Source organism: Dryobates pubescens, chromosome 4 (genome assembly GCF_014839835.1).
Source record: "Dryobates pubescens isolate bDryPub1 chromosome 4, bDryPub1.pri, whole genome shotgun sequence".
NCBI lineage: Eukaryota > Metazoa > Chordata > Aves > Piciformes > Picidae > Dryobates > Dryobates pubescens.
This window is the reverse complement of record NC_071615.1, coordinates 4271665-4285753: the sequence shown is the minus strand read 5'-3', so window position 1 is coordinate 4285753 and position 14089 is coordinate 4271665. Positions and strand designations below refer to the sequence as shown.

At 46.4% G+C, this 14089-nt stretch overlaps 1 protein-coding gene across 4 annotated transcripts in view; it reads right to left on the bottom strand.

Moving 5' to 3' along the window:
- Positions 1 to 14089, bottom strand: part of TTYH3 (tweety family member 3) — a 174720-nt gene that overhangs the window by 85793 nt on the left and 74838 nt on the right. For 2 of the 4 annotated variants that reach the window (XM_054180339.1, XM_009897733.2), the window contains one exon: positions 3670 to 7804. In XM_054180339.1, the coding sequence (XP_054036314.1) occupies positions 7789 to 7804 (16 nt within the window). In that variant the 3' untranslated portion in view covers positions 3670 to 7788. Of the gene's footprint in view, positions 1 to 3669; positions 7805 to 13263; positions 13366 to 14089 lie in introns of those variants that run through there. The other 2 variants (XR_008463189.1, XM_054180338.1) reach the window with 2 other exon arrangements.

Sequence of the window (14089 nt, the reverse complement as noted above, 5' to 3'; positions counted from 1 at the left end):
TATCACTGGGGAGTTTGGGAGCTTTCTGCTTTAACCTGCAGTCAAATGAAGAGCAAGCAGTGCTGCTGGAGCTATCTGCTTTCACCAGACGCTGCCCAAGGGCCTTTCCATGACCCTCCCCACCTCACAGTTGTTTGCTCTTTTCCAAAAGACCCATGTTCCTGCATCAGAGGCTGATTCTGTCCCTCCAACCCTGTCCTAGGGGCACAGGGGCATCTGGAATCAGGAGATGCTGTTTGGTTTTACTGCAGTTTGGTGGTGGGGAGTTTCCCAAAGACCCACAGCTGGCATGGGATGGGCTGAGGTTGGGGCAAGAATAGTGCAGGATAGAGGCAGGAGCTCAATCCCTCCCTTTGACTGGGAGGATCAGGCAGAAAAAAGATCAAGGGAATTACAGGAAGGTGAAGGGTTGAGTTCACTCCCTGACAGAGATGCAGCATGAGTGGGCCCATGATCAGAGAGCAGTACAAAGGAAGAACCTAAAAGGAGCCCACGATAGCCTGGGGCAGAGCCAAGAAAGATGAGCCCACGCTGAGCTCCCTTAGCTCCTGATGCTACCAAAGGCAGGTAGAGACATTGCAGCATCCTGTGAAGAGGGACATCCTTACAGGGCTGAGCTGGTGGTGTAGCCCTGCCCCCCATACCATTTTTCCACACTCATTGTACTTTGGCTGTGGAAAATAAACCAGTTGTATTCACTGATGCTCCAGTGCAGCAGAAACAAAGCAGCAGAGGCAGCTCAGGAAGGGTATCACACACACTGTGTGCAGGGTAAACAGCTCCACAGCCTGATACCCACATTCCCCAGCTGCTTCAGCATCTTCTGCCACAGTGCCTGCAGCTCCTGGAGGCCCCTGGCATGAGGACCCCTCACAGCAGAGATGAGCCTGGCCCTGTGCCCCCATCCAGGCTCCCCATGCCAAACCTCACCCCTCCTCAGCAGAGGTTAGAAGCCACCTTGTTTCCAAAGCAGGACTGGTGCAGCATTCCCTGGAGGAAACATCCACTTTGGACATTTTCCCACATTGATCATTTCTCTTCAGAGGTTCTTTTGAAGCTGTCCAGATCAATTTCAACAGTCCAGTCTTCAAACTGGATTAGAAATCCTAGAGTCAGTGATTTTAGTCTGGAGGTGAGGAGAAAGTTCTTCACAGAGAGAGTTGTTAGCTGTTGGAATGTGCTGCCCAGGGAGGTGGTGGAGTCACCGTCCCTGGAGGTGTTCAAGAGGGGACTGGACGTGGCACTTGGTGCCATGGTTTAGTAGTCATGATGATCTTTGATTCTATGATGCTATGATTTCTAACAACAAGCAGATCAGGTTGAGACCTATAAGCAAAGGAAGAAAGCAGCTCTGGCAATACCTGTGCAACACTTACCTCACAGAGCAGGAGGGACATTAACCATTTGATTACTGGCACTCTTGTTTCAAGTCACAGAATCATAGAATCAATAAGGTTGGAAAAGACCTCAAGGATCATCAAGTCCAACCTGTCACCCAACACCTCATGACTACTAAACCATGGCTCCAAGTGCCACATCCAGTCCCCTCTTGAACACCTCCAGGGACGGTGACTCCACCACCTCCCTGGGCAGCACATTCCAATGGCAAATTACTCTTTCTGGGAAGAACTTTCTCCTCACCTCCAGCCTAAACTTCCCCTGGCACAGCTTGAGACTGTGTCCTCTTGTTCTGGTGCTGATTGCCTGGGAGAAGAGACCAGCCCCCTCCTGGCTACAACCTCCCTTCAGGTAGTTGTAGACAGCAATAAGGTCTCCCCTGAGTCTCCTCTTCTCCAGGCTAAACAATCCCAGCTCCCTCAGCCTCTCCTCATAGGGCTTGTGCGCAAGGCCTCTCCCCAGCCTCATTGCCCTTCTCTGGACACGTTCAAGAGTCTCAGTGTCCTTCCACCCCCTACTAGCTATTAGGCTTCATGGCACCATTACCCACCCTCACTTCATGGATCTACCACGACGTGTGAAAGGTAACAAAATTTCAGGGAGGTTTATGAACAAGGGGAAAGAAAAGGCAAGAGAGTGAGAGAGGAAAAATAAGAATCCACAAAGAGGAGCAGTGGTTTTAAATTGTTTTATTTTTTTTTTTAAAACATGAAACCCAAGCTGAATAGAAACCACAGAAATTACATTTAGGTTTTTTTTTTTGTTGTTGTTTGTTTGTTGTTTAGTATTTGCAAACCAAAAAGTTACAGTAAAAAATAGCTACATTACAATCAAGAGAACTACAGAATTAAAAGGAAAGATACAAAACAAAAGAAAATAGAATATGGGCTCAATCCTCTTGAATCCTCACAATTTAAAAACAGTTTGGGTTAAGTGCAGGAACACTTGAAAGAAACTAAGAGCAGGTCCAAAGTTGTAAAAAATAAAAGAAATCAAAAGAAAGGGAGGGGGGAAAAAAATTATATATATTTATATATTATATATGTATATAAAGTGGTATGATATACAACCATTATGGTTAAGAAAGAGAGAACAGAAAAGTTACCAAAAGGCCAGGTACATGGTCACCATTAGGTTTCTGTGCACAGTGTCCAAGAAAAGAAAACTTCCCTCTGGATGATGTGAGTGAAACTCATGGGGGCCTCCCATTGACAAGGGACCTGAGGCACACGATGATGGCTTGGGCAGCTGGACCCAGTGCAGAGGACAATGGAAGGAATGAACCTTTTCCTTTGTTTTTGTTTTTGGGACTGCAGTGGCCTCCTGCACAGAGGCCGCTGGAGAAGCCTTGATGTGAAATTAGAGGAGGAACAGGAAGGAAGGAGTTGGGAATTGCATAGTGAGGAGCAATGTGGTATTAAATATGCAGAGCACCTAAGAGCTTCATGCTACAGTTATCCTCTTTAGGTAAGGAATTTTTTTGAACTTTCTGGTTGTACAACAATTTATGTTCCACTTAGTTCATGCATGCAGCCAGAGGGGCTGGGTGAGCACCCGGGAGCTCCAGGCCACCAGCAACCAACCCATTTCTCTCTCCCAGCTGGGCAACACGCTCACCATCACGGCTGGGCAGGCCATCCCATTCCCCCTAAAAAGCACAGACCACTTGATAGCCACCTAGGAACTGCTACCAAAACATCCCACACTTCTGCTGGGCCTCCTAGAATGACTAGGGAAGCCATCCATAGCATGCATACAAATAACTTCTAGAGAAGGGGGTGTAGGCTGCGATGAAAGAAGTCACCTGGTTAAAAGCACATTCATTCCTGTCAGGTCTCTTCTCTCAAGGCAGCAGATCTATTCCCTAGTATCTCCCTTGAGGGTTTTTCCCCTCCCACCCAGAGATGTTCACTGAGTTACACCAACAGACTTGTTGAGCTGGGGAAGACCCTAGCTTCTCCTTGGTCCCCAGGTAGGAAGTACTTCAAAGACAGCTCCTCTCCCTAGCTAAAGGAAAGCTCACCCACCTCATCCACTCCTGAATGGGGTGGGGTGGCTGGAACCAACAAGCCAAGACACTTCTCTCTCCTTCAAAGGGCTCAGTGTGGAATTTCAGTTGCTGCTAGGAGAGAAGGCGGGACCAGAAGTGAAGCATGGGTTTATCCACAGAGGTACCTGTACCTTGCTCTTAAGGGTATCCACCCAGTCCTGTCTGCTATCCCCCTGCAGCACCCAGAGTTCTTGTGAGCAATGGCTGAATGGCCCCCTCTCTCAGCAGGGCCAGACTTTCCAGGTATTTTCAGGGAACTGCTATGGAAATCCTAACTTAGGAGCACTTAAAAGCCCCATGCACCGTGTCCCCCTCAACACACTCCTTGCATCTTGGCTGAGATGACTGTACACGGAAAATGAACACCTACCAAATGGAGAAAACTTAAAAAGGACAGGAGGGGAAGGGAGCACTCCATCCTTCACAGCTGGATACATGGATGCACGCTAAAAATCTTAGCTTGAACCCTTTTATCAGCACATAAAATGAACTCAGTTTAATAGTACATACAGGATACAAACACTACAGTTATATTCCCAAGACAGCACAAGAAATTCACAGCCAAGTCTTGATTCGATTTCCTTTACAATTACAATGCAGTCTTGAACACTGGACACAAGAGTCCAACATGCTATTTACATTTCACATTGTGGAGATGTTTGTGTGCTTGGAAGAGTTCTCAGTTCCAAAAGAAAGTGTCATTCACCCATGATGATGCAGTGGAAATAAACCAAGCCAACCAGACAAGCCAATGCCCACATTTGTGCTTCTGAAAAAGTAACATGAAGTGTCTTCACTGATGCAGTCACCTTCAGCTGGACAAGCTGCCTTGAATTTGCAGTCAGCGAGGTGTCCGGAGGCCAATCTCATCTCCCCTGAATTCTGGACCCTTTTGCTAGCAACCAGTAACATGAGTAATGTTCCAATAAGGTCAGCTGGGACACACCAAGTGATATGGCCTTGGCATTTTGTCACGTTAAAAACAGAGACACACGATGGACGAGAGAGAAGTCTCTACAGCCTTCTCTCCTACAGCGTGAGGAGTTTGGGCTCCCTCGACCACGAATGCCATCCAGAACAGATGAGTCTTCGCCAGATAGCACCTGCTGTTCACCCAAGAGGGAGGCACAGAGCCTGGGAGATCTTGGCTTTGGAAAGTCCACTCCTCAGACAAAATGTGACCATATGGATGAGACTGATTATGTCGCAGCCATAAGAATAGGCAAAGGCCATCTGTTCTTCAGCAGATCTGTTCAGACCAGCCTGCAGAAAATGCCACACTGTTGCTCAAGGTTCCAGTAAAAAAAGAAAAGGAAAAACAAACAAACAAAAAAGGTAGGAATAAGAAGAAACCAAAAGAAACCCATTTGTCTGTGTTTCCTATCCAGCGCTCTGCACAGCATGCAGCGGGGCAGCAGAGTTCCAGGATGCTTTACAAAAGTGCAATATCCATGTCAAGTAAAGGAAGTGCTGGCTGGACAAAGGTACACAGCTCACACTGCAGTCATGTTATGCTGGCCTCCAGAGAGCGAAAGGTTATCTCTGTAACATTCTTTCCAGTTATATGTTGAAGTCACAGAGCACATATCTCCACATCTGTGCCTTGCTGCGAGCCCCAAACATTGTTAGAGGTTGTTCTGAGTGTTAAAAATGGCTACACCAAGCCTTGGAAGGAAGCAGGTCAAGGTGGCTGCTCCATCAGATGCTGCAAACAAAAAGGCATAGGCTGGCTCCCCTGTCAGGCCTGCTGGCACAGGCAATACCACTGTGACAATCTAGATCCAACCCAAGGTGCAGTCACACACACGTTCACGAAGCATTCTGTATACACAGAAGTCACTACACAAAGCACTTGGGTTCCCCACACCCTCCAGCCTTCAAAGCACTTGCCCTCAATCCACACTGGGCCACAGAGCTTAGAGCAGGTCCCCCACAATTTAGTGTAAGTAGCAATCCGAGCACATCCTTGCAAGGAGAGGTTACGGCAGAGCAACTCAGTCTGACAAGGATTATATGGCTCTTGCTTCTTTCTTCAAAGCAAGGGGAAGGTTCAGCTCCCCATAGCTGCATGCTTCAGGCCCTGCAAGCTAACCATGTCTCAAGCTTGCACACCCAGGTCTCCAGGTAGGCTTTAAGACAGGGTAGAAAACTTGGTGCTCATGAACCACAGTTGTCACTCCACGACACCTGTGACTACATTTCCCTTCCCCTGTTATTTGACAACACAGAGGTATGTTTCAGTGTGAAGCCCATCAAACACGTCTGAAAGGGCATACTCAGTCCTGAGCAAGAAAATCCTGCTTCCAGAGTTGGGGTGAAGTGTCAAGTTTTCTCCAAAACCTTCCTTTCCTGTCTGCATGGTGGTGCCTCCTCCCTGTCTACCTCACTCATTTGAATGGTAACTGCTGGCCTACAGCTTTTGCAATCTAGTAGTGGTTTCTATCTTAAGAGGAGTCTCAGAACTTGCTCTTCCACAGAGCTGGTACCCTTTCACAGCTCCTAGTTAGCTAAGAGCAATTCCTACCTCACTGCAAAAAGGCAACTGGCTAGAGTAAAGGCAGGTTGGTAGATTCTGTGCCCCATACCAGCAAACGTGGGGTAAACAGACACCAAGTCTGAACATCACTGAGGTGAAGACAAACTGCCTCTGCCAGTGGCTCAACTCCAGTTTGAGAGACGTTGCCCACCTGACTTCCTCTGCCGGCTATTTAAGATAATACTCAGCAGCCACACTGAGATGCCCTTGCTCAGAGGTAAAAAGACAAAAAGGAACATCATTGTTACCCTACTGAAAGGGCAGTACTAGACAGTACCTCTCAAGAGGCAAGTCTCTTCTTCCAGGAGGAAGCTGTCAGTGCCCACAGGAGCACTGCTCTTCAGTGGAAAGTACAGCACCAATGGAGGATGTTGCCCTCTGCAGGCATCCAGCTGCCTCTTTGCAAGCCTTGTTCAGCCTCGTGTCTAGAAAAATGCCTTACATGTGCCCTAATATGGTCAGATAGTGGTTAGCAATGTGCCTTGGGAAACAAAACAAAGTAAAACAGAATGAAACAAACACTTGTTCTGCCAGTCACCATGTTCTTCAGGTGTCATTTGGGTTTCTGACTCTGGAATGCAGTAGATAAACTGACAGACTTGTGAGTTTGTTAGAACTGAGGCTCCAGAAGCCTCCATCAATGCCAGTTCAGCAACCCTGTGCTGTAAACCATGATTTTTCTTACTTATTTTTAAAGAAAAAAGTCCAGCAGAGTTCAGAGGTCACTCCTGCAGGGAGACCTCACATTCGCTAGAAATCCATTGGTGCTTCCAGCTTCTCTGTCCCACAGGACCGAGCATCAGAGAGCTGGAACTCTTTAGTGCAAAAATGATCCCATCAAACCTTGCAGGTCTTTTCCTGGACAAATTTGGCACCAAGTGAGTGGCTGGCTCCTGTTTGATCTGTGTGTCAGCCTCATAAAGGCAGCACCCAGAATGCCATCTGCAAGTACCTGGGCTTCCCTGATGGAGCAGAGGGGTCAGGGTAGTTGACTGGTGCTGGGCTCCTTCTGCTCCTCCTCAAGATTTCACATGTGAGATATAGTGGGAAAGAAAAAGGCATTTTCTTAATGGATTTTAAAAAACCCACAAACAACCAAAAAAACTAAACCAGAAGTTAACCAGGGTAGTGGAATGGTTTGCTCTAGAAGAGCCCCTGGCTCCCAAATGACAGTGGATATGCAGTGACACCATGAGGAAGGAGTTTCCCTCCTCCCTCACACAGAGCACCAAACCAGAGGGCTCCCACCAAAATGCCATGATGTGCATTGCCTCAGCATCCCCTTGCTGTACACTAGTCGTGGGCACCAGCCTGTGCTTCTTCAGGGTTTGACAGGCTGCTGATCCCACTGCAGAAGTGAAGAAGATCTACCACCATCTTTCACCCAGTTCCTCTGGGGAACGGAAGGGGGAAAAAGGGGGGCAGAAGATATTCACCACTTTTTTTCTGACAGGCTACTCTAATAAGCTGGCCCCCAGGCAGCTGGACCCAATTTCTTGCCTGCATGTGCTTGCTCTCTCTTGCACATCAAGGTGGAGGCTTAAATTCAAAAGGGGCTTCCACTCCAGGGGGCAGGTACCATGTTGGAGGGGTGGTCTGGACTGGAGAACCAGAAGGATTTTGGGCAGAACAGCAGGATTGTTCTACGAGGACAGCACAGGGGCACAGCAGTTGGCACATTGTTTAGTCTGACTGCACATGTGGGGTTTTGTTTGTTTGTTTGCTTTTTTGCTTTTGCTTGTTTCACTTTAATGCACACTGCCAGCATCTGGACGAGGTTGGTTGGTGGCGAGGTATTTGGCTCTCATGCTGGAGGTGTACTGGAAGAAGACAAGACAAGAAAACAAAACAAATAGAACAGAAAAGTAAGTCAGAATGACTAATGCAGACAAGGAACCACAGATTACGACCACCTCCCATCATCAAACAGTCTGGATTTACAGCAAGCCTTATCAAGGAGCTGGCGGCTGAGTCTGACAAGGAAAGTTTCACAAGTCACTGTGCAGTCCACTCTGAGTAACATTCTGTCAGCCTGCTCGGTGCAGATGGGTTAACAATTCCTTCAAGCTCTCTACAGAGAAGGAAATCCAACAGCCATTGAGTTGAAATATGGCACACTTTGCTTGCGAGAAGAGAGGGAAATGGAAATGATGCAGATGTAAAAACCCACCTCACACCTTTGCCCTCTCTCTTAGTTGTGTTATGGCTTTCAACCATGCCAGAAAAAGGAGGCTGAAAAGCAAATGAGTGTGCACTGCATTTTTACACTGCATTTTACAGCACTGAGGACATCAGAAGACTGTATGCATCACAGATGGGCAGTTTGAAAGAGAAGTGTAGAAGAATGAATCTTTGATCAATTCATGCCCAAGAAAGAACAGACCCTGCCAGGCTGGGAACGGGCTGCCATCAAACAAGATGATATTAGCTAACTGTTCTCAGATGGATAACGGTCCACTGGGGCTTGGGATCCAACCTGCATACTGCACAGTAGTAGACAAGACTCCAGCTTGGGGGTGAGAAGAGAAAGTCAGAGAGATGAGAGGGTTTATTTTGATTTTCAGGGTTGTTTTTTCTTACTTTCTGTTTTTTATTCTAAGCAAGGTAATCCAAACCAGCTCCCAGAGGCTACTGAGGTAACACATGCCATTCAGCTTTGAATAACGAGCTGAAAAGCATGCAAACAATACCCAGCAGTAAGAACAAAAGACTTTGCCCCCTCTATGCCAATGTGCTCAATGCTTTCATCATGACCACATTGCTGCTTCTGGGATTCTGCTTCCATGATACTAACAACCAAGCAACGAGGACAGACGTTTTATTCCTCTTTTTATACCAGCTGGAGCTTGAATAATTCTGTAATACCCACATCTTACTTCCCAAGAGTGCTCTTCAGCATACTAACTTTTTATCACTTTTAAAGCTGAACCACATAAAATAGCTGGTTAAGCTGGCAGAGAGACAACCGAAAGGCAGCTCCACACCAGGAGCTATGATTTATCTTGCCTACTGGGAAAGAACATTATCAGGCATCTTTAGAACCTCAAAAGCTTCACTGTCCAAGGGGGTTTTCAGAGAATTAATAGCATTTCATCATTTTTTCCTTCAAAGGCTGACCTGGGCTCAGCCTCTGCACAATAGAGGAGAGAAACAGCTCCTTTGGCAGAGCTGACCCCATCGGCACCAGAAGAAGACACCTGTGGCTTATTTCCACGCTCGTTTTTTTAGTGTCTTCCATAACTGGAAAACTTTCTGAAGAACATGGATCTTAATATAAAACTCTGGCCCAGAAAAGGCAGCTATATTTAGAAGACAAAGGGTACAATCAGTTCTTTGTCTTTAAGACATGCCTTTTGTCAGTGAGAAGGAAAAAGGTAGAAAAGACCAAGCTGAGCTAGTTTAAGGCCTATGTTCTATGCAGTTTAATAAACGTGGTTACTGTCTCAGAGAGTTTAGGGCATGATTAAAACACAAGACTAACCCAACAGGCTCTGAGAGGCTTAGAAGTTGAAGAACTTTCTCACAGAGTAAGCAGGGCACGTTTCAGATAGTGCAGTGCTGAAATTACCAGCCAAGCATCATGCCAAGAAGAGGGTCTTAGAAGGGAAAAAAAATTGCATCTGATTGCTCACTTTCCATCTGTATTCTGTACAGTGACATGGGATAGGAGATGAGTATGAGCAGAGAACTTCCAGGAGCTAAGGTTTTGTAAGAAGTATTCAGGAAAGATAAAATACAATAAAAATCTCAGATCATGGAAGGTTATTTGGCATCTTCCTGGACAAGCCATAGAGGTTCTGCACATAGCATGCAAGATACAGCATTAAAAAAAAATATCAGTAATTAAAAGGAAAAAAAAAATCAAGAAGGGCCACTTGAACTGCATTTCAAGGATGTAGAAAGCACATCAATCATGGAGGGGGAAAAAACCAAAAGGAATTCACTCCTCACTCCTTTTCCACCAAGAAACCCCCCCAGAGCTGTTTCAGTGTCACTAAAACAAAGCAGTCAGGAGCACGAGATCTGAATAGTCAAGCAGAGAGCATTTTACAGTCAAAACCTACCTGCAATCCACCACCAGGAGCAAATCAAGACTCAGAGTAGTCAGAGTTAGGGCTGATAGTCTCTCCTTAACTTTGGATTTTTGTGCCTTTGTACCTTTTCCCATTAAAATTCGAGCCAGTTTCTTCTTCTGTTATTAAAGTGCAATTTTAATGACTATACTAAGTACAACTGAAAGCTGGAAGTAGAGAGCTGAGACTCCACTGCACACCTCTCAACCAGCACAGCTCTGCCAGCACGCACCAGATCTTCAGTCACTGCATCAGACACGTACAAATGCTTTGCTCCACATGCTTTTGACAGTAGTGCCTCAACCAAGTCCTCCAGTGCATCCTCTGCTGGGAAGATGCTGTGCAAATACACAGCTTCCAACATGTGGCCTGGCCAGCAGATGAAGCTGTATCAGCAGATGCTTGTTGGTCACACGGATATGAAACCAAACTACATTATCCATACTTAGAGTCTTACACAAAGTAATTCTGATTAAAATCTGAGCACAATTCAGAGCTAAGGAGGTCTGGGGCTCTACTCTGGGGTAACCTGGATACAGTGCTTGACACAGCTGTAAGGTGTGCAGTTGCATTTAGTTTCCTTTAAAGAAGAGCTTTCATAGAAGGTTAAAGAACATGCACAATGCAGCCATTCTTCCAGTACTCCTGCTGAAGTGCCCACGTGCCTCTACACCCTCATTTACCCTTTCAAAAACAGCACAGAAGACAAGTTTCAACCCATACCTACACCACACTGTCGGCTCTTCTAAGAAGAATGCCTACAAGACTTCTTCTTGGCATTTCTCCTGGTGGCTTGTGCTATTCAACACAGCACACCTCTCAGCCACTTCCCAGGCAGCTAGGACAAACAGAGCTGATTGCACACAAGTTTATTTTCACGTTTCTCCAAAGGAACAGCAACAGAGTCTCTCCTTCACATTCAGCCTTGTGGAGGGTACAAGCTTTCATAGGTATGGTTTGCCAGCACATGCTAGTTAGGTGCTTAACAGCCTGTGTTCAAAGGAATTGTCGGTACACAGGAGTCACTGGTTGCACAACAAAAATAATGGGAGTAATCTGATAATTTTTGAGACCATAAATTCCACCAGCTCCTGTGAACTGTGCAGACTGAGTACTCCACAGCTAACTGAGCTATGCTGGAAGATCACTTACCATATGAAACCATGGCTCTGAGTAGAAACCATTAACTATTTGTGGTTAAAAAAACCACAGGTATCTCTCTTTAGCTACCTTTGACTCTGATTTCCTGCCAGAGCTATTCAGGTAATCCAACAGAGACCAAAGCTTCTGGATTCAAGTTATTAAATGTGGATCCACCTCTCAAATCACTAGAGCACAGTAAACACACAAGGTTTGGTATCATTAGGTATGGGAGGTACAAGATGCAGGGAAACAGGCAATTCCAGCCAGTGGGTTCTGAATTCAAAGGGACTTCAGCTTTCAAAGTCAGAAGAACAGAGCTTCTGTTTGTTTTATTGGCTTTTAAAGTCTTGGAAGGAATGCAATGCCTATTTCTTAGCCCTGCAGACAGCCACATGAAACTGTGGGTGTGACCTACAGCAAACAGAAGACAGTGCAGACTGAGATCAGGTCATGTTTCAGCCCAGAGGAGATTTCAAGTCCAGAGTGAGGACACTAGAATTCCCCTCCCCCCAACAAGCAGTATTTTCTTTCATGGACCAGACCCATCTAACATCACTACGACACCGCCTGCCGGAACCAAAAAGCAGAAACCCCACCATAAGCTGATGCCCAAGAGCAGTCTTTGCAAGACTTAAGAGCGAAGGAAGTTGTGACTCTTTCAAGGGTGCTAGCACCATGCTTCAAGGCAAGTTAGCTTTCATGCACCACGGCAGAGGGCATCAAGACACGCAGGCAGACAAACGGCAAGAGGCAGCAAGAACGCGGACCAAGCAGCAACATGACAGGAAGGAATCCAGTGCAAGGCTGACAAAAGCCCCCACAGGAACAGCAGAAAAGAAGGAACAGCAGCTTGATGGACATGTATTTCTGAGAACAGAATACAAGATACAGGTCTTTGATTGCACAAACCAAAAGTAACAGACCCTTTGTCCAAGTGGAACCAACACCTCCCAGTTACTGTGTGACCGGAGGTCCCTTGAAGGAGCACTACCCTTCATACCAGGTGAGTTGCCTGGTAGCATTAACCATACCCTAGATTCAGCCAAGCTACAAGACTACAAGGCCTAATGCAGACCACCTACTCTCTCTGTAGGCATGTGGCTTTGTGATAAGCCACAGCAAGGGAAACACCTTGGAGAACATCAGCAACGACAGCCCATTAGGAGAGCGGACAGTGAAATGGTACTAGAAGGGCCCTGTTCACAGAGCCTGTGGGACATGGAGAGGATGATATGGACGCACAAAACAAACAGAACAGTAACAGGTTTTGAAACAGAATGAAATAGATCTTAGTGATTATGTCTGGACCCTTAAGGGAGGTGTTTATTTATTTGTTTAAGGAAGGCATCTATTTATTTCTTTATTGTTAAACTTGCTCCTTTCTAACTTTAAATGCAAGGATAAAAGGAGAAGCTGCACATGGGTTTAACAGGCAACGAAGGAACTCTTCAGCGCAGGCCACCATTACCAGCCAGGATCCTTGAACAAATTAAAAATTCCACTGAGGAGCTAAAAGCTTGTGGCAGGTAGGTACTGCTGGTTTCAGGCACATGCTGTTATGACCAGTCAAGATGAACAGAACAGCAGTGGGGCTCAAGGGAAGCCAAAAGCTGAATTAAGACAACCAGTCCGGACTGAAAAGCTGCTAGATTGTTTCATTTTGCTTCTAGGAAATGGCTTCTTGTGATGATAGATCTTCTGTTCTGCATTTGAAGTGCAAGGCTAGTTGTGTATTTGAGCAGCACTCAGTACTAAGTGTTCAAGTCGTTCTCAAGCGTGGACTCTGAGTTGAAGCTGCTGTGAGTTAGCTTTTGCGAGGCCTGGGCACCCATAACCCTCAGGAGGTGCACCAGAAGCCTATGCAAGGCAGACAGAGCTCCTCGAGTCTGCACCAGAGCAAAAATGTTCATTTTAACCCTTGGCAGGGAGGAATGGGGTGGGAGGTGCAGAGGGAAGGAATGTGAAGAAATAAAAGGCACTGGCCTGGGATAAACAGTGCAGGGATGAAGGGAGTGGTTGGGAGTGGAGAAGGGGTTGAGCAAGAAGGACCTTGTTTCCAGTACCTGTTCCATTTGCGGGCGCTGTTACCAGTATGTCCGTGCACTGTCCGAGGGCTTAAGCTGCCAGCTCATATGGCTGCTACTGTCCATGGCAGCCAAATACAACTGTGATGACGCAAGAAAGAGAGAGAAAAAGAGAGTGCAGCCTCAACGTGCATGAAAAACACAGTGCAAGCAAGTGAAACGTTGTGGTGTGTGTCAGCGACAAGGTGGGCTCTACAACCCTAAGGGAATAGCCCTGTGGCAAGAAGGAGAAAACAGAAGGAATGAGAGAAGGGAAATAAACAAACAAACAAAAAGCCAGGAAAAGTAACGGACAAACAATGCAGCAGGATCATCACATCTTAGTTTTCACCATCTGTTCACAGAAAGCTCAACAGAATATAGCAGCTCTGTCCACCCACTGGACATAACCTATCTGGATGGTTATCCCCCCCCACTCTCCTCCCTCCCCAAAAGAGGCAGGGACACGTGCATTGCTATTCTCTTTCGCTGTCTCTCCTCCCACAGACAATTTGCTATGAAAAGTTACAATTTCTTCTGCCTCAGTAGGGTCTCAGCCATCTGCTATGGAAAGCTGCAAACACAAAAATCCCAGAAAACCCCCCTCCCCTGCTGCCTGCCAGTATGAGAGTAGACAGTGTTTTTGTCTGCCCATCTATGACATCTCTCCAGAAAACACATTTATCCTACAGCCTGTCCCTTGCCTTGTCTAGGGACAAGCTCCCCTTGTCTATTGGCACCACACTGTACTCCCATCCTTCAGCTCCTGCACTTCCCTGTAGGCCATAGTGATGGCTGCCAAGTCAAGTTACCCTGGAAATAAAAT